This window comes from Aquarana catesbeiana, linkage group LG04 (genome assembly GCF_042186555.1).
Source record: "Aquarana catesbeiana isolate 2022-GZ linkage group LG04, ASM4218655v1, whole genome shotgun sequence".
Lineage (NCBI taxonomy): Eukaryota > Metazoa > Chordata > Amphibia > Anura > Ranidae > Aquarana > Aquarana catesbeiana.
The window spans coordinates 336,468,859-336,491,688 of record NC_133327.1 but is presented as its reverse complement, the minus strand read 5'-3'; the positions used below and the strand labels follow the sequence as shown (position 1 = coordinate 336,491,688).

At 41.0% G+C, this 22,830-nt stretch overlaps 1 protein-coding gene across 5 annotated transcripts in view; it reads right to left on the bottom strand.

Annotated features, from left to right (window-relative positions):
• Positions 1-5,319: 5,319 nt before the first annotated feature.
• Positions 5,320-22,830, bottom strand: part of ANKRD6 (ankyrin repeat domain 6) — a 345,397-nt gene continuing 327,886 nt past the window's right edge. For 2 of the 5 annotated variants that reach the window (XM_073626931.1, XM_073626932.1), the window contains exon 17: positions 5,320-7,256. In XM_073626931.1, coding sequence (XP_073483032.1) covers positions 6,715-7,256 — 542 coding nt within the window. In that variant the 3' untranslated portion in view covers positions 5,320-6,714. The remainder of the gene's footprint in view (positions 7,257-22,830) is intronic. The other 3 variants (XM_073626935.1, XM_073626933.1, XM_073626934.1) reach the window with 3 other exon arrangements.

Genomic DNA, 22,830 nt, shown 5'->3' with positions numbered 1-22,830 from the left:
AATGTCTAGAAACACTGTGATTTAGGAATCCTTTTTTAATGTTTGTAAGATGTTAGTTTATTCTGATTCTAAGTTGTCTTGTAGTTTGGCCCACATATTGGAGGGAACATGGACACTCCAACACGTAGGTGACATGATCTGAGTTACATGTAATAAGGGGTTTGATTTTGAAGTTTTCTTTGGTTACTGTAGATTGAAAGTAGATGTTCCCGGTCTCCTCACAATTCTGCACGCTTTGCATCTAGTGCAGAAATGGAAACCAGAGCCATCCAAAAACATGGAAGGTTTCCTTGGGGGATCTGGTACATTCCGAGCTATTCTATTCCTCAGCCCCGGAGCCCTCCTATAAATGAATCTGGGCTTGGAGGGGATTGAGGATTGTAGATCCTTATCTTTTAGAATATATGCCAGTGTTTCTTAAAAACAGCTTCTACTTGTCTGTATTGTCTATGGAAACCCGATACAAAGGACCCCTCATCTTTATATTCAGGTTTGGGTTTAGTTGTTAAAAGGGATTGTCTATCCATTGAGGACACTTGTGCCAGCACTTTGTTGAGTGTTTCCAATGTATAGCCTTTTCAAGAAATCTTTGAGTGAACTTCAGCTTGGGTGTCGAAATCCTCATTGTTAGCGCAATTGCGTCTGAGTCTCATATATTGTCCTTCATAAATTATTTGCCATTATCCGCCACCTAATCCCTATCCCTACCCACCGCCCTATCCAGTACAAACCTATAATAGGTTTGCACCTTTGGACAATACGCCATCTGATTACAATTATTATGAACAAAATCGTAACCAGTATCCACCTAGACCACCGCAAGGGATGTTTAGAGGAAACTTTAGGGGAAGACCGACCCCTTCCCAAAACCAATATCAAGGGGGGGAATGGAGGGGCTGCAAGGAACCCTACCGCATCCCGCCCAGTTCCCCAACTTTTCACAAGGAACGTACAAAAAAAGGGGCAGAAGAGGAAGAGGGAGAAAGGAAAAGAAAAAGGGACAAGTAAACCAAGGTATCTATAATTTAGCAGGAATTCAATTTTTAGAAAAAGAATTGGAAGTACTTAATCAGGGCTTGAAATCTGCACCTGATAAAGATATGGACAAGTTTGATTTATTTATTGCTATCGAGAAGTATATTAGAAAATTAAATATCAAGAAACACTTTGCTAATAAATTACCAATCCTAATGGGCCAAGTATTGAACAACCGTTTGTACATAGTAGTTTGAAAAATAACTCTGTGTTTATCCCCAAAAAAGGAACAAACCACCACATAGAAGTCTTTAAAAATATGGTACAGGATGAGGTCAGAGAACTACAAATCAATAAACATACTTCAAACCAACGGATTTGGGAAGGTATTAAACTAATAGAAGAAAATAAGCAAATAGTTGTCAGACCAGCAGATAAGGGAGGGGGGATAGTGATACTTACTAAGGAATACTATTACCAAGAAATCCAAAGGTTACTTAATGACACCACCACCTACAAAAAGTTAAAGAAGGATCCTACAGCAGATCGAATTGTTAAATTGGGTATCAGAGGGATTACATAAAAAAATCTTTAATCAAAAAGAAGCAGATTATTTGATTATTCATGCTCCCAAAATACCAGTATTATATATAGTGCCAAAAATACACAATTGTTACACCTATTATTAGCGGCATTGACTCCCTTTTTTCTCGACTAGGAGAATACCTTGATGGGTTCTTCAAGCCGTTAGTCCCACAAAGTCCCTCCTATCTTAAGTATAGCAGAGACTTCATTATATTACTACAAGAGTTGGTTGCCACAGAAGACACTCTCATGGTAACAGTGGACATCGAGTCCCTTTATACCAACATCCAGCATAAAGATGCACTAGAAGCCATCAAATGGGCATTATTGAGAGAATCCAAATTAAAGAAAGTCCACATTAATTACTTAGGGGCCTGGAGTTAGCCAAGGGCAACAATTATTTTTGGGCCAAAGGTGAATACCTTAGCCAGACTGGGGGTGTGGCTATGGGGGCTCGCTACGCCCCAAGTGTGGCTAATGTACTTCTTAATAAGTGGGAACAAGAAACCATCTTTAAAAACAGAAATAAATCATTCGCCTTTTACAAAAGGTATATTGATGATGTTATTCTGTTTTGGCAAGGGTCTATGGCCAGTTTTCAAACATTTTTGGCACAAATGAACAATAACAAGTAGGGTACAAAACTCACGTCAGAATGCAGTAATGTAACTGTGAATTATTTGGACCTTACTATAACTAAAAATAATAGGAACTTTGACACACAGACTTTTTTTCAAGGTGATGGATAGAAATGGATTTGTGCCACAGCTGCCATCACCCTCAGTGGATAGGGGCTGTCCCCAAAGGAGAATATATGAGACTCAGAGGCAATTATAGATACCATGATTTACTTCTGCCCCTTTTTCTGTACGCTTCTTGTGAAAAATTGGGGAACTGGGCGGGATGAGGTAGGGTTCCTTGCAGCCCCTCCATTCCCCCCCTTGATATTGGTTTTGGTAAGGGGCTGGTCTTCCCCTAAAGTTTCCTCTAAACGTCCCTTGCAGTGGTCTAGGTGGATACTGGTTACGATTTTGTTCATAATAATTGTAATCAGATGGTCTATTGTCCAAAGGTGCAAACCTATTATAGGTTTGTACTGGATAGGGCGGTGGGTAGGGATAGGAATTAGGTGGCGCATAATGGCGGATAATTTATGAAGGACAATATATGAGACTCAGACGCTAACAATGAAGATTTCGACACCCAAGCTGAGGTTCACTCAAAGATTTCTCGAAAAGGGCTATACATTGGAAACACTCAACAAAGTGCTGGCACAAGTGTCCTCAATGGATAGACAATCCCTTTTAACAACTAAACCCAAACCTGAATATAAAGATGAGGGGTCCTTTGTATCGGGTTTCCATAGACAATACAGACAAGTAGAAGCTGTTTTTAAGAAACACTGGCCTATACTTCTAAAAGATAAGGATCTACAATCCTCAATCCCCTCCAAGCCCAGATTCATTTATAGGAGGGCTCCGGGGCTGGGGAATAGAATAGCTCGGAATGTACCAGATCCCCCAAAGAAACCTTCCATGTTTTTGGATGGCTCTGGTTTCCATTTCTGCACTAGATGCAAAGCGTGCAGAATTACGAGGAGACCGGGAACATCTAAAAATATTTCACACTTTCAATCTACAGTAACCAAAGAAAGCTTCAAAATCAAACCCCTTATTACATGTAACTCAGATCATGTCACCTACGTGTTGAAGTGTCCATGTTCCCTCCAATATGTAGGCCAAACTACAAGACAACTTAGAATCAGAATAAACTAACATTTTACAAACATTAAAAAAGGATTCCCAAATCACAGTGTTTCTAGACATTTTAAACTTTTCCATAATAGCGACCCTACACTATGCACGTTTTACTGAATAGACAAGATTTCCAAGCATTGGAGGGGAACACACATGAAGAGGGAAATCTCAAAAGATGAAACCAAATAGCTATACAGATTGAGGACAATGCAACCATATGGTATGAATATTGAGCTGGATCTTAACTGTTTTTTTTGTCTAATGACTAATCTATACCTTGTATTTTATTTAGTATCCCAAATATAATTTTTTATTTTGAATATTTTAGGCCAAAATTCATACCAGGTATTCAGCTGAAAATTTAATGTGCTGGTATTATTAAAAATTAGGTCATCTAATGTGTATATCAGGTATCAGGCATATCAGGTATTCAGCTGAAAATTTTATGTGCTGGTATTATTAGAAATGAGGCCATATAATGTGTATAACCACTGGGTTTACACTGCCACCTAGGGTCCGTTGATGGGCCTACGGGGGTGTTTTTAGCCTGTTTGGATAAGTGATGATATCCATATATTCTAGTATAAGACCATTTTTTTAAATATGTATTTTATTGGCATGTGTTATTATTGGAGGAGGTGCATCTATAAAATGATGTTGTATGATAATCAATATGCAGCTAAACAGTAAATTGCTCTTCAGACCGGCACTGCAGCTGCGCATTAAATTTCTCCCTTTCTCCTTAAACAATTAGAAACCCAGACTATAAAAATTGTGACCACTAGTGACCAGGTACGCTTCCTGAAGATGTAATCACAAAACGTACGTCGAGGCAGTACCTGGTCACGCTATTCCACGCCACTTACAGTCCTCCTGGTTGTCGATCGTAGCAGGTGGAACGCACGCTATCCACGGAGGTGAATGCGAAGCGGACATACCCACTCCACCTGTAACGACAAGCCAGCAGCCCCAGTGCCCGGAGAGGCACTTTTAAATGTAGGGAGCCAATCGGCTACATTTTTATATATTTTCATTTTTAATAAACGGTATTATGCTATGGATGTCCTCCATTCTTTTTTGCATATCCTGCATTTATCTATGAGGAGGAACGTTCCCATTTATCTCCAGACTAAGTTCATGTGAGCAGGCACAATCCTGCATAAGCGCTGTTTGACTTTCTTTTTAAGTAAAGAAGTCATGTTATTCTGGTAAGCAGATTACATATACGTGCACTTTCGGTGTCGATTTTCTAATTTTGGTGAAGGATCATTATCATATTATTGGAAGATAACATCACAGTTGCAAGATTCGGTGTTGAATTTATATGGATTTTATATCATTTTCCATTTGTTGGGACTTTTTTTATCACTTCTTTTTACACATTGTTGCACAGATGGTTATTTAATTATCAATTGTATTGATGCATGAATATTTATGATCACTTGATTTATTTTTCACATTTTTCTTCATATTGTTGCACAGATGGAGAATACTGTTCTTCTTATGGTATAATTTGTGATTGGTTTAGGACTATCAACAGTCATCTGACCAGTCTCATTAGTCCCCCCTATTTTACTTTATATATTCTATATAGATTGTAAGATCTTATGAGCAGGGCCCTCCTAACCCTTTTGTATTGTATTGTATTATATTGTAACTGTACTGTCTCACGTTATATTGTTAGGTGCTGTGCAAACTGTTAGTGTGATATAAATCCTGTATAATAATAATAATTTCCAATGTTCACTCTTAAAATGTAACAATAACAGGTCTCCTATACAATTTACTTGCATTTATATGTTAACCTTAAGTTTACATTTCTTGACGTACTGCTTGAAAGTGTTATTTCCAGTTTGATAATGCTAAACATTTTAACATTCTTTCACATACAATTGTGCCCATTTTTATCAAATGAATTGCACAGAAGTAATTGACTGCATATTAATAAAATGCTGGCATAGCAATTGAAAAAAAGAACTGATGGTTACAATAAAGACAAACTTGACTCAATTATGTCAGATGCATTACTGAGTTTACTATATTGTCATTAAAACAGGCATATTCATTCTTATGGGAACCAAATACACTTTACGGTTTATGTTGGAATGTTAGTTCTGCTGAATTTCTTCCACACCGATGTCATGTGTGCTTGGCACAGCAAAATTTAAAAAAATCCGTAGTGAAAGAAATATGGGGCTGTGATTGCTGACCTCCTTCTGAAAATGCTAGTAGTTTAGCTGTCTTTGGTTCCAGTGCTTGGAGATGCTGACTTAAACCAGCATTCAGATCAGGAAAGCCAGATTAAAGTAAGAAACAAATCTGTATATATACTTGTTATGTATTTTAAATGCCTAGTACAAATATCTGAAACTGTATTTATATTAGCTTCCTGTAATGCATAGCAAAACAGAGAGAGCTCAGAAAAGGAACTAGGGGCCAGAGCACAGAGCTGTCAGTCTAAATTTGTCAAAATGCTTATAGGAGGGAAGATCAAGGATGACACTTCACTGTGTCATGTTGCCACTGCACTGTACAATCATCTTGGTTGGACCAAGCTGTAATGCGTAAAGCATATCTAAACCAAAGAATAAAAGTCCTAGATGTGATAGTTGCATCGGTTTTCTTTTTGTTTTATGTATTTTCACCTGGTGATCCTGCCAATAACAGTTAGGGCATTAAAGAGAAAGTAAGACAGATATGTACTTAAAAAAGAAAAGTGAATGCTGCCACCAAATCTAAGGACTAATATACTGATATATTTATATTGTTTTTGTGTTTAGGTTCAGATATCTGCAATGAAAGTTCAATAATTAGGCATTCTGTCTGGCAGGAGGCGTTTGGATTATGAGATTGAATAGAATTACCTATGGTAGGTAAAACAATGTATTTAGCCTCTTGTCTGAAGGTCGACATTAAATTAAAAATTGAAAAATTCTTTAATACTGCAGTTCATTTTAGATTGGGAGAACATATATGTCCATATTTGTCCATTTACAAGCACATGTGACACCAGCCTACAGTACTAACAGAATAGGCTTAATCCGTAATTTGCATATCAGGTACCGTTAGTAAATGCAGCTTTTTACATGAATTTGTTCAATACATAGAGCATTAAATATACAGCACAGTAAACTGTGGCCCTATGGCACATTGATCCAATTGTATTCAATGTCAAATAATCTACAGAAGCAAGAAAGCAGTCTCTTGCTTGGGAAGCTCATGCAATTCAGAAACATCAATATTAAAGAATGGCACATGCTTTTTCTGTATAAATTTCTTAAGTTTCACAGTTGTTTAATGCACCAATGACTCAAATAGCTTTGTGTGTTGCAACTTCTGACTGTTGAGTCTGGCATCTTATGATAGCTGTCCCTCAAATCCAGAAGGGGCTCTGCTGCTAGCTTTCCTTCTGTAACTTAGTCCTCAACTTCATTAATTCTTCTTCCAAACTCCTTATATGCTGTTGCAACGCAACTTTATCTTCTTGTGCCTTCATGTTTGCTTGTGACTTGGCTTCTTCAATTTTTCTTTCATACCATTTTTCCATTTGAGTAGATACTGCTTCAAAAAAATATTGCGTGATTTCCAAAGCTTGGGTGGTGTCCCTGGTTTGCATGCCAACATGGTCGCCGGGTGCATTACAAGATGGTAGTGGAATCTGTGGTCCTGGCATTAGGCTTCGCTGTCTAAGCTGCCCAGGTTTTGCACATTTTCTTGTTTGTGTGCCTCGATCCATGAGATTTGCAGTCTGCTTCTCAGCCTTCTTTGCATCTATCATGAGTTTGGTAGCAGGGAGAATTTTGGTGTTTTTTAGTTTAGGGTTGGGAAGGCTGGAAGATGGGAGGGTTGGCTGATATTTGCAGGATGGGATACAGCTTGTTGTCTTTTCCTTAGGCCTCACAGCTGGTGGGGCAACAGGTATAGATTGCTGCTCTACAGCTACAGAAAAATATTGTAAATATTATAAATGTTACATAAAATTCTTAAATTTCTGTTGAAAGGCAATCCTGATACTAGCAAATAAAGTGCTTGAATTCTGGAAATGATAACATGTCAACCTTATTACACAACACAACACAAACTGTAGCTCAGGTTCAGCTTAACACGAATATGTTTTCATGCAAGACCCATAGATATCAGACACATGGCAGTATTGAGTAGTCACCATACTATTTTTAAGGCAAAGAATTTAAAGGCAGACAGCTTTGTACTACCATTCTATATCTTCAGTGTGGTGCTAGGGATATGTATGTTTTGAGGGCTATCCCATAGGTTCTCAGCCTGAGAATGAAGAGGTAGTTGTAGGATTAAACATTTTTAGAATGTAAAGACCAGTAGCCAACTGATTAGTTATGTTAATTCTTTAACATAGAAGGTAATGGGTTAGCCAAGGAATGGAGAAGCTCATAGTTGTGATCTTGTATCGGCATAAAAAAGGCTGGAGCTAAAGACATTCATGAATCTATGGTGGCATCCTTATGCCGCGTACAGACAATCGGAATTTCCGACAACCAAACCGTGGATTTATTTCTGACGGATGTTGGCTCAAACTTGTCTTGCATACACACGGTCGCACTAATGTTGTCGAAAATTCTGAACTTCAAGAACGCGGTGACGTACAACACCTACGACGAGCCGAGAAAAATGAAGTTCAATAGGCAGTGCGGCTCTTCTGCTTGATTCCAAGCATGCGTGGAATTTTGTGCGTCGGAATTGTCTACACACGCTCCGAATTTACGACAACGGATTTTGTTGTCGGAAAATTTGAGATCCAGCTCTCAAATTTTTGTTGTCGGAAATTCCGACCATGTGTAGGCAGCATTAGTGTCCATTCATGCATTAACCACTTGACGACCGCCTCACGCCGATTTACGTCGGCAAAGTGGCACGGACAGGCAAAATCCCGAGGCGGTCGTCTTTTGTCCAGCGGCGATCCGTGATGAGGGGGAGACCATCCGTTCGTGGCCCCCCCCTCGCGATCGCCGCCGGCCAATGAGAACACTCCTTTGCTGCTGTATGCTAAACAGCAGCAAAGGAAGTGATGTCATCTCCCCTCGGGTCGGTATTTTCCGTTCCGGCCCGAGGAGAGAAGACATCTATGTAAGTGCACCAACACTACACAACACAGTAGAACATGCCAGGCACACAAAACACCCCGATCCCCCCCCCGATCGCCCCCCGATCCCCCCCCAATCACCCCCCCCCCTGTCACAAACTGACACCAGCAGTTTTTTTTTTTTTTTCTGATTACTGCATAGTGTCAGTTTGTGACAGTTACAGTGTTGGGACAGTGAGTATTACCCCCCTTTAGGTCTAGGGTACCCCCCTAACCCCCCCTAATAAAGTTTTAACCCCTTGATCACCCCCTGTCACCAGTGTCACTAAGCGATCATTTTTCTGATCGCTGTATTAGTGTCGCTGGTGACGCTAGTTAGTGAGGTAAATATTTAGGTTCGCCGTCAGCGTTTTATAGCGTCAGGGACCCCCATATACTACCTAATAAATGTTTTAACCCCTTGATTGCCCCCTAGTTAACCCTTTCACCACTGATCACCGTATAACCGTTACGGATGACGCTGGTTAGTTCGTTTATTTTTTATAGTGTCAGGGCACCCGCCGTTTATTACCGAATAAAGGTTTAGCCCCCTGATCGCCCGGCGGTGATATGCGTCGCCCCAGGCAGCGTCAGATTAGCGCCAGTACCGCTAACACCCACGCATGCAGCATACGCCTCCCTTAGTGGTATAGTATCTGATCGGATCAATATCTGATCCGATCAGATCTATACTAGCGTCCCCAGCAGTTTAGGGTTCCCAAAAACGCAGTGTTAGCGGGATCAGCCCAGATACCTGCTAGCACCTGCGTTTTGTGCCTCCGCCCAGCCCACCCAAGTGCAGTATCGATCGATCACTGTCACTTACAAAACACTAAACGCATAACTGCAGCGTTCGCAGAGTCAGGCCTGATCCCTGCGATCGCTAACAGTTTTTTTGGTAGCATTTTGGTGAACTGGCAAGCACCAGCCCCAGGCGTCAGGTTAGCGCCAGTACCGCTAACACCCACGCACGCAGCATACGCCTCCCTTAGTGGTATAGTATCTGAACGGATCAATATCTGATCCGATCAGATCTATACTAGCGTCCCCAGCAGTTTAGGGTTCCCAAAAACGCAGTGTTAGCGGAATCAGCCCAGATACCTGCTAGCACCTGCGTTTTGCCCCTCCGCCCGGCCCAGCCCAGCCCACCCAAGTGCAGTATCGATCGATCACTGACACTTACAAAACACTAAACGCATAACTGCAGCGTTCGCAGAGTCAGGCCTGATCCCTGCGATCGCTAACAGTTTTTTTTGTAGCGTTTTGGTGAACTGGCAAGCACCAGCCCCAGGCAGCGTCAGATTAGCGCCAGTACCGCTAACACCCACGCACGCACCGTACACCTCCCTTAGTGGTATAGTATCTGATCGCATCAATATCTGATCCGATCAGATCTATACTAGCGTCACCAGCAGTTTAGGGTTCCCAAAAACGCAGTGTTAGCGGGATCAGCCCAGATACCTGCTAGCACCTGCGTTTTGCCCCTCCGCCCGGCCCGGCCCAGCCCACCCAAGTGCAGTATCGATCGATCACTGACACTTACAAAACACTAAACGCATAACTGCAGCGTTCGCAGAGTCAGGCCTGATCCCTGCGATCGCTAACGTTTTTTGGTAGCGTTTTGGTGAACTGGCAAGCGCCAGCGGCCTAGTACACCCCGGTCGTAGTCAAACCAGCACTGCAGTAACACGTGGTGACGTGGCGAGTCCCATAAGTGCAGTTGAAGCTGGTGAGGTGGCAAGCACAAGTAGTGTCCCGCTGCCACCAAAAAGACAAACACAGGCCCATCGTGCCCATAGTGCCCTTCCTGCTGCATTCGCCAATCCTAATTGGGAACCCACCGCTTCTGCAGCGCCCGTACTTCCCCCATTCACATCCCCAACCAAATGCAGTCGGCTGCATGAGAGGCATTTTTATGTCCTCCCGAGTACCCCTACCCAACGAACCCCCAAAAAAGATGTTGTGTCTGCAGTAAGAGCGCGGATATAGGCGTGACACCCGCTATTATTGTCCCTCCTGTCCTGACAATCCTGGTCTTGCATTGGTGAATGTTTTGAACGCTACCATTCACTAGTTGAGTATTAGCGTAGGGTACAGCATTGCACAGACTAGGCACACTTTCACAGGGTCTCCCAAGATGCCATCGCATTTTGAGAGACCCGAACCTGGAACCGGTTACCGTTATAAAAGTTAGTTACAAAAAAAGTGTAAAAAAAAAAAAAAATATGAAATAAAAAAAAATAGTTGTTGTTTTATTGTTCTCTCTCTCTCTATTCTCTCTCTCTATTGTTCTGCTCTTTTTTACTGTATTCTATTCTGCAATGTTTTATTGTTATTGTTATTGTTATTGTTATTATGTTTTATCATGTTTGTTTTTCAGGTGTGTAATTATTTACACTTTACTGTGCTTTATTGTTAACCATTGTTAACCATTTTTTTGTCTTCAGGTACGCCATTCACGACTTTGAGTGGTTATACCAGAATGATGCCTGCAGGTTTAGGTATCATCTTGGTATCATTCTTTTCAGCCAGCGGTCGGCTTTCATGTAAAAGCAATCCTAGCGGCTAATTAGCCTCTAGACTGCTTTTACAAGCCGTGGGAGGGAATGCCCCCCCCCCCCCCACACACCGTCTTCCGTGTTTTTCTCTGGCTCTCCTGTCTCAACAGGGAACCTGAGAATGCAGCCGGTGATTCAGCCAGCTGACCATAGAGCTGATCAGAGACCAGAGTGGCTCCAAACATCTCTATGGCCTAAGAAACCGGAAGCTACGAGTATTTCATGACTTAGATTTCGCCGGATGTAAATAGCGCCATTGGGAAATTGGGGAAGCATTTTATCACACCGATCTTGGTGTGGTCAGATGCTTTGAGGGCAGAGGAGAGATCTAGGGTCTAATAGACCACAATTTTTTCAAAAAAGAGTACCTGTCACTACCTATTGCTATCATAGGGGATATTTACATTCCCCGAGATAACAATAAAAATGATTAAAAAAAAAAAATATGAAAGGAACAGTTTAAAAGTAAGATTAAAAAAGCAAAAAAATAATAAAGAAAAAAAAAAAAAAAAAAAAAACACCCCTGTCGCCCCCTGCTCTCGCGCTAAGGCGAACGCAAGCGGCGGTCTGTCGTCAAACATAAACAGCAATTGCACCATGCATGTGAGGTATCACCGCGAAGGCCAGATCGAGTGCAGTAATTTTTCCAGTAGACCTCCTCTGTAAATCTAAAGTGGTAACCTGTAAAGGCTTTTGAAGGCTTTTAAACATGTATTTATTTTGTTGCCACTGCACGTTTGTGCGCAATTTTAAAGCATGTCATGTTTGGTATCCATGTACTCGGCCTAAGATCATCTTTTTTATTTCATCAAACATTTGGGCAATATAGCGTGTTTTAGTGCATTAAAATTAAAAAAAGTGTGTTTTTTCCCCAAAAAATGCGTTTGAAAAATCGCTGCGCAATTACTGTGTGAAAAAAAAAAATGAAACACCCACCATTTTAATCTGTAGGGCATTTGCTTTAAAAAAATATATAATGTTTGGGGGTTCAAAGTAATTTTTTTGCAAAAAAAAAAAACTTTTTCATGTAAACAATAAGTGTCAGAAAGGGCTTTGTCTTCAAGTGGTTAGAAGAGTGGGTGATGTGTGACATAAGCTTCTAAATGTTGTGCATAAAATGCCAGGACAGTTCAAAACCCCCCCAAATGACCCCATTTTGGAAAGTAGACACCCCAAGCTATTTGCTGAGAGGCATGTCGAGTCCATGGAATATTTTATATTGCGACACAAGTTGCGGGAAAGAGACAAATTTTTTTTTTTTTTTTTTTTTTTTTTTTTTTGCACAAAGTTGTCACTAAATGATATATTGCTCAAACATGCCATGGAAATATGTGAAATTACACCCCAAAATACATTCTGCTGCTTCTCCTGAGTACGGGGATACCACATGTGTGAGACTTTTTGGGAGCCTAGCCGCGTACGGGACCCCGAAAACCAAGCACCGCCTTCAGGCTTTCTAAGGGCGTGAATTTTTGATTTCACTCTTCACTGCCTATCACAGTTTCGGAGGCCATGGAATGCCCAGGTGGCACAAAACCCCCCCAAATGACCCCATTTTGGAAAGTAGACACCCCAAGCTATTTGCTGAGAGGTATAGTGAGTATTTTGCAGACCTCACTTTTTGTCACAAAGTTTTGAAAATTGAAAAAAGAAAAAAAAAAATGTTTTTTCTTGTCTTTCTTCATTTTCAAAAACAAATGAGAGCTGCAAAATACTCACCATGCCTCTCAGCAAATAGCTTGGGGTGTCTACTTTCCAAAATGGGGTCATTTGGGGGGGTTTTGTGCCACCTGGGCATTCCATGGCCTCCGAAACTGTGATAGGCAGTAAAGAGTGAAATCAAAAATTTTCACCCTTAGAAATCCTGAAGGCAGTGATTGGTTTTCGGGGTCCAGTACGCGGCTAGGCTCCCAAAAAGTCCCACACATGTGGTATCCCCATACTCAGGAGAAGCAGCTAAATGTATTTTGGGGTGCAATTCCACATATGCCCATGGCCTGTGTGAGCAATATATCATTTAGTGACAACTTTATGAAAAAAAAAAAAAAAGTGTCACTTTCCCGCAACTTGTGTCAAAATATAAAATATTCCATGGACTCAATATGCCTCTCAGCAAATAGCTTGGGGTGTCTACTTTCCAAAATGGGGTCATTTTGGGGGGTTTTGTGCCACCTGGGCATTCCATGGCCTCCGAAACTGTGATAGGCAGTGAAGAGTGAAAGCAAAAATTTACACCCTTAGAAATCCTGAAGGCGGTGATTGGTTTTCGGGGCCCCGTACGCGGCTAGGCTCCCAAAAAGTCCCACACATGTGGTATCCCCATACTCAGGAGAAGCAGCTAAATGTATTTTGGGGTGCAATTCCACATAGGCCCATGGCCTGTGTGAGCAATATATCATTTAGTGACGACTTTTTGTAAATATTTTTTTTTTTTTTTGTCATTTTTCAATCACTTGGGACAAAAAAAATAAATATTCAATGGGTTCAACATGCCTCTCAGCAATTTCCTTGGGGTGTCTACTTTCCAAAATGGGGTCATTTGGGGGGGTTTTGTACTGCCCTGCCATTTTAGCACCTCAAGAAATGACATAGGCAGTCATAAACTAAAAGCTGTGTAAATTCCAGAAAATGTACCCTAGTTTGTAGACGCTATAACTTTTGCGCAAACCAATAAATATACGCTTATTGACATTTTTTTTACCAAAGACATGTGGCCGAATACATTTTGGCCTAAATGTATGACTAAAATTGAGTTTATTGGATTTTTTTTATAACAAAAAGTAGAAAATATCATTTTTTTTCAAAATTTTCGGTCTTTTTCCGTTTATAGCGCAAAAAATAAAAACCGCAGAGGTGATCAAATACCATCAAAAGAAAGCTCTATTTGTGGGAAGAAAAGGACGCAAATTTCGTTTGGGTACAGCATTGCATGACCGCGCAATTAGCAGTTAAAGCGACGCAGTTCCAAATTGGAAAAAGACCTCTGGTCCTTAGGCAGCATAATGGTCCGGGGCTCAAGTGGTTAAAGAAGTATGGAGCAGAATTCAAGTAATGGAGAATGTTTTATAAAAACTGCTGGTGAACAGGTGTAGCCGCCAAAGCCCGTACTACCACCACTGCGCTCTAAATGGTAAGAGATGACTCAATTAAAGCTGCCACTTAAATGAAACAGTATGTGATCTGAATCCAACCCCTAATAATTAAAAGAATGGATAGTGGTGCTACACTGACTGTGAGAGTGAAAATACCACTAGCACACACACTGATAGTGTGGAGTGAACTAGAAGTGATCTAAATGAATGAAAATCTAAAAATGATCTATACACAGTGCAGTATCGTGACTAAACCCAATGAATCACCTTAAAAAAGTGATGGAGCATATAATAAACTTCTCAACATCTATGGTGAATTGAGCTCAGCATATGTGCAACAAATGCAAATGAAAAATGCATGAAAAACCTAGTGAGATAAACCATTTAAACCAAGTGGTTGCACGAGCAATGATGCTGAGTGTATGACATGGCTGAAATACAAAAAAAAAATTATTTTAGGGGCGTGGCTACACGGCAATCTCACATGTGTGTTAGAGGAAGGAGTGACGGGATACGGAGCAGTGGTCAGTGGAGGAGCGATTGCTGCGAACGGGTGAGACGATTGTCAGTGTCCATACTCCCTGGGTCCGCCGTGGCCGTTGGTTGCTGTGTCGTTACTGCTGCATGATTTGCTGTGACTTGATCCGACTGCTGTGAAGTGATTTGCCTACTGTTTTTATCCGCATGTGAATGTATTGATGTTGGTTTATTTTATAATAAATTTCTCGAATGGTATCACACTATTGGAGAATCTTTTTATCTCACATGTGGAATCACTGCCTTAAGGAGAGCGTTTCTATACAGCATTGGATACCAAAGATCGCATGTTAACCCCCATGTGAGTGGGTTGAGGCATTTGTAGCCAAACACGAGAGTGGGAGGCTTCAACAGCTGGTGAGTTTGAATTTCAGAAGGGAGTGGAATCACGTCACTAAGGTGTGGTGGATACTAGAATCACAGTGCTGTCTATTAAAGATTTCTTCACTCTTGGAACTCTTTTTTTATCACACTAATTTTGGATTGTATTTCACCTCATTTTATTTTATTTTTATTTTTATTTGAGCTGTATGTTTGGAGGTTAATTTTTTGGTGGTATAACGATACCATCGTCACCTCACACTTGTCACGAGCTGTGTATCATTATCTCATTATCTCACTTTTGTGGTTATATATACTTTACATTTTTACTTTCATGTTTATAAAAAAAATAAATAAAAAAAAAAAAATTTTGTATTTCAGCCATGTCATACACTCAGCATCATTGCTCGTGCAACCACTTGGTTCAATGGTTTTTCATGCATTTTTCATTTGCATTTGTTGCACATATGCTGAGCTCAATTCACCATAGATGTTGAGAAGTTTATTTTATGCTCCATCACTTTTTAAGGTGATTCATGTGGGTTTAGTCACGATACTGCACTGTGTATAGATCATTTTTAGATTTTCATTCATTTAGATCACTTCTAGTTCACTCCACGCTATCAGTGTGTGTGCTAGTGGTATTTTCACTCTCACAGTCAGTGTGGTCAGCACCACTATCCATTCTTTTAATTATTAGGGGTTGGAGTCAGATCACACAATGGAGAATGTTTGTTAAAAGCAATCTTCGGTCATTCACATCAGAAAGGTTTACTAAAAAAATGTGTTATACAGGACACCTTACTGGGCCCTCCTTACGCCATCCCTGGATACAACTTCTTACGAAATTTAATTTTGATCTGGTGGCATGATGGAGCAGCTTACACCACACTGCCCGTATATTCTACTTATTCCTGCAATGCCATAAACTTGCAGTGATATGTACAGTACCTTATTACCACAACCACCCTATTGTAAAATTTTACAGCTCACATTCTTAAGACAAGCCCAAGGATGCTTTCCTTGCAGAACCTACCTCCTAGGTTTGTATCCTATCTTTCTAGCTTGCTGATAATGGTTCTATCTGGACGTTTATAAGTTATGCTTACTGCTAACCTCTTCAAAGTTCAGGACCGTTTTTTTGTTGTGAATAGCAGACATTGCCAACCCCAAAGCCCGTCTTGTCATGTATTCTCACTAGTTCCTTGGTCAAATCACGATGCAGTGGTAACCTTTTTTCACTCTCTTATACATAAAATCACATGAGAATTGCTGGTCTCTTAACCGCTTCCGGACCAGCCGTCGCTGCGCGAAATCATGTTACTGTACGAGAACTCATGGGGTCCATGTAGCAGGTGCACGCGCTGCACAGCGGGGGTGCCGATGCTCGTGGCCGACGGTCACGATGACCGCCGGCCACAAGCGATCGTGACCAGGACACGTGTGACACACACTTCCCTGTTCTTTTCTGACAGGAGTGACAAATTGTGTGTTCCTATTAGCTAGGAACCATGATCTGTCACTTCCTGTAGTTAGTCCCTCCCCCTTCAGTTAGAATCACCTCGCAGGGAACACAGTTAACCCCTTCACCGCCCCTAGTGTTAACCCCTTCACTGCCAGTGACATTTTTACAGTAATCAATGCATTTTTAATCTCACTGATCGCTGTATTAATGCCAGTGGTTCCAAAAAATGTGTCAAAATTGTCCAATGTGTCCGCCATAATGTCGCAGTCATGATAAAAATCACAGATCACCGCCATTACTAGTAAAAAAAAAAATAATAATAATAAAAATGTTATAAATCTATCCCCTATTTTGTAGGCGCTATAACTTTTGCGCAAACCAATCAATATACGCTTATTGCGATTTTTTTACCAAAAATATGTAGAAGAATACATATCGGCCTAAACTGAGGAAAAAAATATATATATATTTATATATTTTTGGGGGATATTTATTATAGCAAAATCTAAAAAATAATGCGTTTTTTTTTTCAAAACTGTCGCTCTTTTTTTGTTTATAGCGCAAAAAAATAAAAACCACAGAGGCGATCAAATACCACCAAAAGAAAGCTCTATTTGTAGGAAAAAAAGGGCGCCAATTTTGTTTGGGTACAACGTCGCACGACCGCGCAATTGTCAGTTAAAACAATGCAGTGCCGAATCACAAAAAGTGCTCTGGTCAGGAAGGCGGTAAATTCTTCCGGGGCTGAAGTGGTTAATGACGCACTTCTCTGTGACCTGATCATTAGTTGATAATAATAATAAAATTACAAAACAGAATATTTTACAGTGAATTCGCAATCCATGAACTTATCTGCATCCCTGTGGAAAACTCATAAAGCAGTCACTGGCGGTAAAATAATCCAAATGGCTTTCCAATAGAGGACATATAAGGGGCACATGCACACAGGGCTTAAAAAAAACACCTTTTTGCATGTGTCTTATTTTATTTCTTGTACTGTTTTTCTATGTTGGATGCAACAATTTTCTTGTATACTGATCTATGGTATTTTGTAACTTTAAAATAATTTGTATAGAAAAGTTATTTGACCCAAAAACACCTCTTTTATAGGTGTTTGGCATTTTTCTTTCAGCCTGTAAAAGCACCTTTATATTAGCCTATGTGCCCATGCTCACATAGGTGTTTACAGGCATATTAGAAGAGGAGCATTTACAGGATCAAAAAAAAAAAAACAAAAACATCACAACCATATCCAGGAGAGGAAGTTTTGAGTAGAAAAAAAACACTAGGCAGGTATAGGTGCGTTTGAGTGTTAATGCACTCCAATGGAATCCATTAAAGCTGTTGTATTGTCCGCTTGGTCATTTTTACCTACAGGTAAGCCTATAATAAGGCTTACCTGTAGGTAAAATGAAGATCTCCTAAACCTGTACAGTTTAGGAGATATTCACCTTGCATGCAGCCGCTGACGTCAGTGGCACATGCGTAGTGAAGGTCCGGCAAAGGTCTGAGATATTGTGCCGGAACGTGACATCATTGCGGCTTCGGCCGCTTACAGCGCCGGAGCAGCGAACCCAAAAGAAACGCAGAGGGAACATGTCAGCTCCCTCAGCGGTGACCGGGCAGCCTTGTGGGAGCTTCGTTCTAAGGTAAGTATTTCATAATGAGCTAGTATGCAGAAGTTTTGGCAATCAGAGGATAAAAGCAAATGCCCTGTGTGCATGAGCCCTAAAAGAGTTGGAAGAAGCAACCTACAACTCACTATCTACTCCATTTAAAACAAATCACATCCCCAATTTAAAGAAACAATTTGAGGACACACAAATCCAATCAAATTTTCATTTTGGATAGAGTAAGGGAGTGTTATAACCCGTCAGTTTTTTTGCCACCTGTGTACCATTGAGATTTTCCTTCACTTCCTGTTCCATAGGCAAAATAGCAAGTGAGAGGAAGTGAGAATCCCAGCTAATTAAGGGAATCCCTTGGGACCCCCCCTAGGTCACCAAAACCAGAACCATTGGAAGATTTCCCCGCTATTACTTTTCTGGGGACCACCCGATTTTCTTTTACTTTCGCTTTTGATAATGGTAAACAGGACAAATATAGAGGATGAATCTCCATAACGGGAGCAGACAGCAATAAAAATTGTCAGGGGTTCTAATTCCTCTCCACTGTATCTAAGCTAAAAAAAATAAAAAGTTTGCCTTTAGTTATGAATAAAGTTAAATATAGTTTAAAGGTAAAAAACCTGACACTCTCTTAGCAAATTGACTTTGCAGATCAAGCCCATTAATTAAACCCATCTGTGGTAATATCTTGTGACTAGGCAATACCAGGAACCCAACCACAATTCTGGCAGAGTTCCACAAAAGGATGAGCCAACTTGATCCTAAAACTAATCTCCACTTGGCCTGCTTTCCCTCTTTCTCTTTAGATTGAATTTGTTTTTAATTTCATTTTTTTTTTAACATTTATTGTATACGCGCAGAGTTTCCCCATGTAACTAGCTATTATAATTTATGTACAAAAAGTGCACACTGGTAGTATGCACTGCTTACTCGGTGTTCCTCAAGATGAGCAAATGTCCATAGACCATAATAATAACAATGTCCCATATGGAAGATGGGGAAAAAGGATGGAGGTCCAAATAACTCCTGCAGTTCCTTTAACAGATTTAGGATGGATCTATACACCAGAAAAAAGAGAGCAAACACAAGGTGCTGGAGTCAGTTAAAATGGCAATAACACCAATTTATTGAACATAGCACACTTACATGTAAAAACATGATTGACAGCATGCAGAAACCAAGGCAGACTGGCAGGTATCAGATGGTATACACACATAGACATCTAAGCAAGACATGCAGCAGTGTATGAGATGGAGACGCCTCAGACACAGCTAGAAAATGGCGGGTTAGCAGCTGTACATGCTGCCGGCTAGCCAGCCAACTCCTAGCTGTGCGAGGCGTCGCAATCTCATACATTGCTGCATATTCTGCTTGGCTGTCTGTGTGTATACCATCTAATGCTTGCCAGTTTGCCTTGGTTTCTGCATGCTGTCAATCATGTATTTGACATGTAAGTGTGCTATGTTCAATAAATTGGTGTTAGTGGGGTTTTAACTAACTCTAGCACCTTGTGTTTGCTCTTTTTTTCAAGTAGCTATCCTTACGCTGCCCACATTGCCCCTCTACCCTCATACCACATGACACCAGTACATCACTGTGGGTAAGTCTAGAAGCCATGGAAACGGCACCTATAGCTAGTTACACCTTATTATGGACTCTGTTGTTGCAACAGAAAGACAATCTTTTCTTAAAGCACTCCCTAAGATTGTAGGATAAGGTTTAATATACAAGCAAACTAATGTCCTCTGGCCACCATAGTCCACAACCTTTTTTTTCTCTCCTGGATAGGACAAAACCCATAGATTCTGTAACTAGACTAAAGCTACCCTATGCCAAAATACAATCTACTTACCATTAAACAACATCCTGAGTTTTGTAACCCTACAAAACAATTTGTACACCGATTTTGATACATTTAGGTAGATGAGTAACAAAATGAGTTTACCCAGGCACTCCACTTTCTTCAACCCCACAATTACTCTGCTTCCATCCCCATCCTATTATCTGACTGTCAACTTTCTCTATTGATCCTCTTCTTCTGTCCCTCATATAAGGTAAACCAGATTCTGTTTAGGGACTGGTGTCTGATACCAACCACAAGGCTCCATTCACATCTCCGCGTATGGGGGTGACAATCGTGGTAAAAACGTGCAAATAGAATAGTGGTATGCCCGTCGCCCAAAAGAAGCTCCTGTATTTTTTTTGGGCGCCAGGCGGCCCACGATTCTGTTTGCACTTTTTTACTGCGATTGTCTCCCAACGAATCGCAGGAAAATCTCGCCGCGTTTGGGGTGCTAATAAAATCAACCGGCAACGCATTGGGAACACATGGGCATCCCGCGATTTGCCGCTATTGTGAATTGTGGGCAGAATCGTGGCGATTTCGCCCACAATTTGGAACGCAGAGATGTGAACGGAGCCTAAGTCATGAGCACTACAATCAACAGCCCAACTGCCCAATGCATACTAACATTAGCTCTACAGAATAAGCAACTCTATGTTTATGAAATGCAATCAGCCCTGTACTTGGGTATTATTATCCCCTTGTTAAAGGGGGCTTTAGATTCCGATAAGCCCCCCCACCTGCAGACCCCCACAACAACTGGGCAAGGGTTGTGAGGATGAGGCCCTTGTCCCCATCAACATGGGGACAAGGTGCTTTGGGGGCACCCCAAAGCATCCTCCCCATGCTGAGGGCATGTGGCCTTGTACGGTTCAGGAGGGGGGGCGCTCTCTTGTCCCCCCCTTTTCCTGCAGCCTGCCAGGTTGCGTGCTCGAATAAGGGTCTGGTATGGATTTGGGGGGGGGGGGCCCTACGCCATTTTTAAAAAAATTTTGGCTCTGGGTTCCCCTGAAAATCCATACCAGACCTGAAGGGCCTGGTATGGATTTTGGAGGGACCCCCACGCAATTTTTTGGCGCAGGGTTCCCCTTAATATCCATACCAGACCCAAAAGGCCTTTTAATGGACTGGGGGGGTAGCCATGCCGTTTTTTCAATGATTTTTATCTATAGTGCCGGGATCTGGCAATACATTACAGCCACGAGCAGTTAAATTACATTTTTTTCCTTTACAAATGTCATTTTGCTGTTCTCATTCATAAAACTATGTATGGCTGCTGTGTAGGCAGCCTTACATAGTGTGGGGCGTGGACTCAGCCCCCTTAGCCATGATTGGCCAAAGGCACCCTGCCTTTGGTCAATCATGGCTTTCACAGCAGAGCGCGCTGTGACTGGCCAAAGCATGCAGGTCAGGTGCATGCTTTGGCCAATCAGCAGCCATCAATGCACTGCGATCTCGCAATGCATTGACGGTCTCGCCGTTCATTATGACCCATTCTGTGGGCGCTCAAATTTCCCATGAACGCCCCATAATGTTCGCTATTCGGCAAACGGGCGAACACCCGACGTTCGAGTCAAACTTAAGTTCGTCTCAAACCACCGGCTCATCCCTACTATCCTTCTATACTATAGTAAGGCTGAGAACATATGGGGCTATAATTGTACATACAATACACACAAATAATTCAATTCTGGAAGCTTTAATGTGTGTGACTACTGGGTGGCAGGGACGTGTGGTGAGGTCAGTGGCTGGTGAGGCACTGGCTAGTATCAGAGCCAGATACACACGTTACATACACCACGAACGTTAGAGTGAGAGCAATATTTCTAGCACTAGCCCACCTCTGTAACTCTAAACATGTAACCTGTAAACATTTTTAAAGCATCATCTATGGAGATTTTTAAGTAGTAAAGTTTGGCGCCATTCCACAAGTGTGCGCAATTTTAAAGTATGACATGTTAGGTATCTATTTACTTGGTGTAACGTCATCTTTCACGTTATACAAAAAAATCAGGCTAACTTTATTTATATATTCTTTTTTTCATGAAACCGTTTCTTTAAAAAAAAAAACGCGTTTGAAATATTGCTATTGCTATATTGCAATTACCGTGTGACATTAAAAATTGCAACAACTGCCATTTTATTCCCTAGGGTGTCTGCTAAAACAATATATATAATGTTTGGGGGTTCTGAGTAATTCTCTAGCAAAAAGATGATTTTTACATATAGGAGAGAAGTGTCAGAATTTGCCTGAGTGGCAAGTGGTTAATTACCATAAGTAAGTCATATACAAATAATATAAAATTATTATATATTATTTTTAAGGTATTTTACTATATTTTCAAAAACTGTACTCAAGTAGGTGGCTTAATGGACAAATTACTGAAGTTTGAAGTTTTAATTTCAAACCAGTAATTTCACAGTAAATAGATAAATAATAAATGATTATCTTATAACATATAGCATAATAATATGTTATTTAGCTTGATTCAAACAGTACCTTTTCAACAGCAGCAAATCCTCCCTCTTAACTGTTTTTAGAAAAACATGGAATTATGGGTAAATTTTATACCCATAAACACATGTTTTTTCCTTGTAGTTAAGAGGGCTGGAACAGAGCATTTGTCTTTTAGACACATGCCCCCTTCTATGACACTGCAGTGAGAGGACAGCCTCCACTGCAGCATTTTTATTGGACAGTTTATTCCAATTGTGCTTTACCATTGGTTTAAGGCTCCGAGCTGTCCATTAAGCTCAGTGCCTCTATCAAGAAGTGAGAGGCACTGTGAGCTCATGCTCTCAGTCTGCTGCTGCACAGAGTGTGCCAGCTTGTATTTAAACTGGCTGCTCTGTATGTAGCTTCTGACAGGCTGCGCAAGGAGCCCGTATCTCCGGAACCATATATGATAGGGGGACCAGTGGTGGGGTAGGACTTCAGCTACCTACCCTCCAAATTTGTTGTCTCTGTGACCCC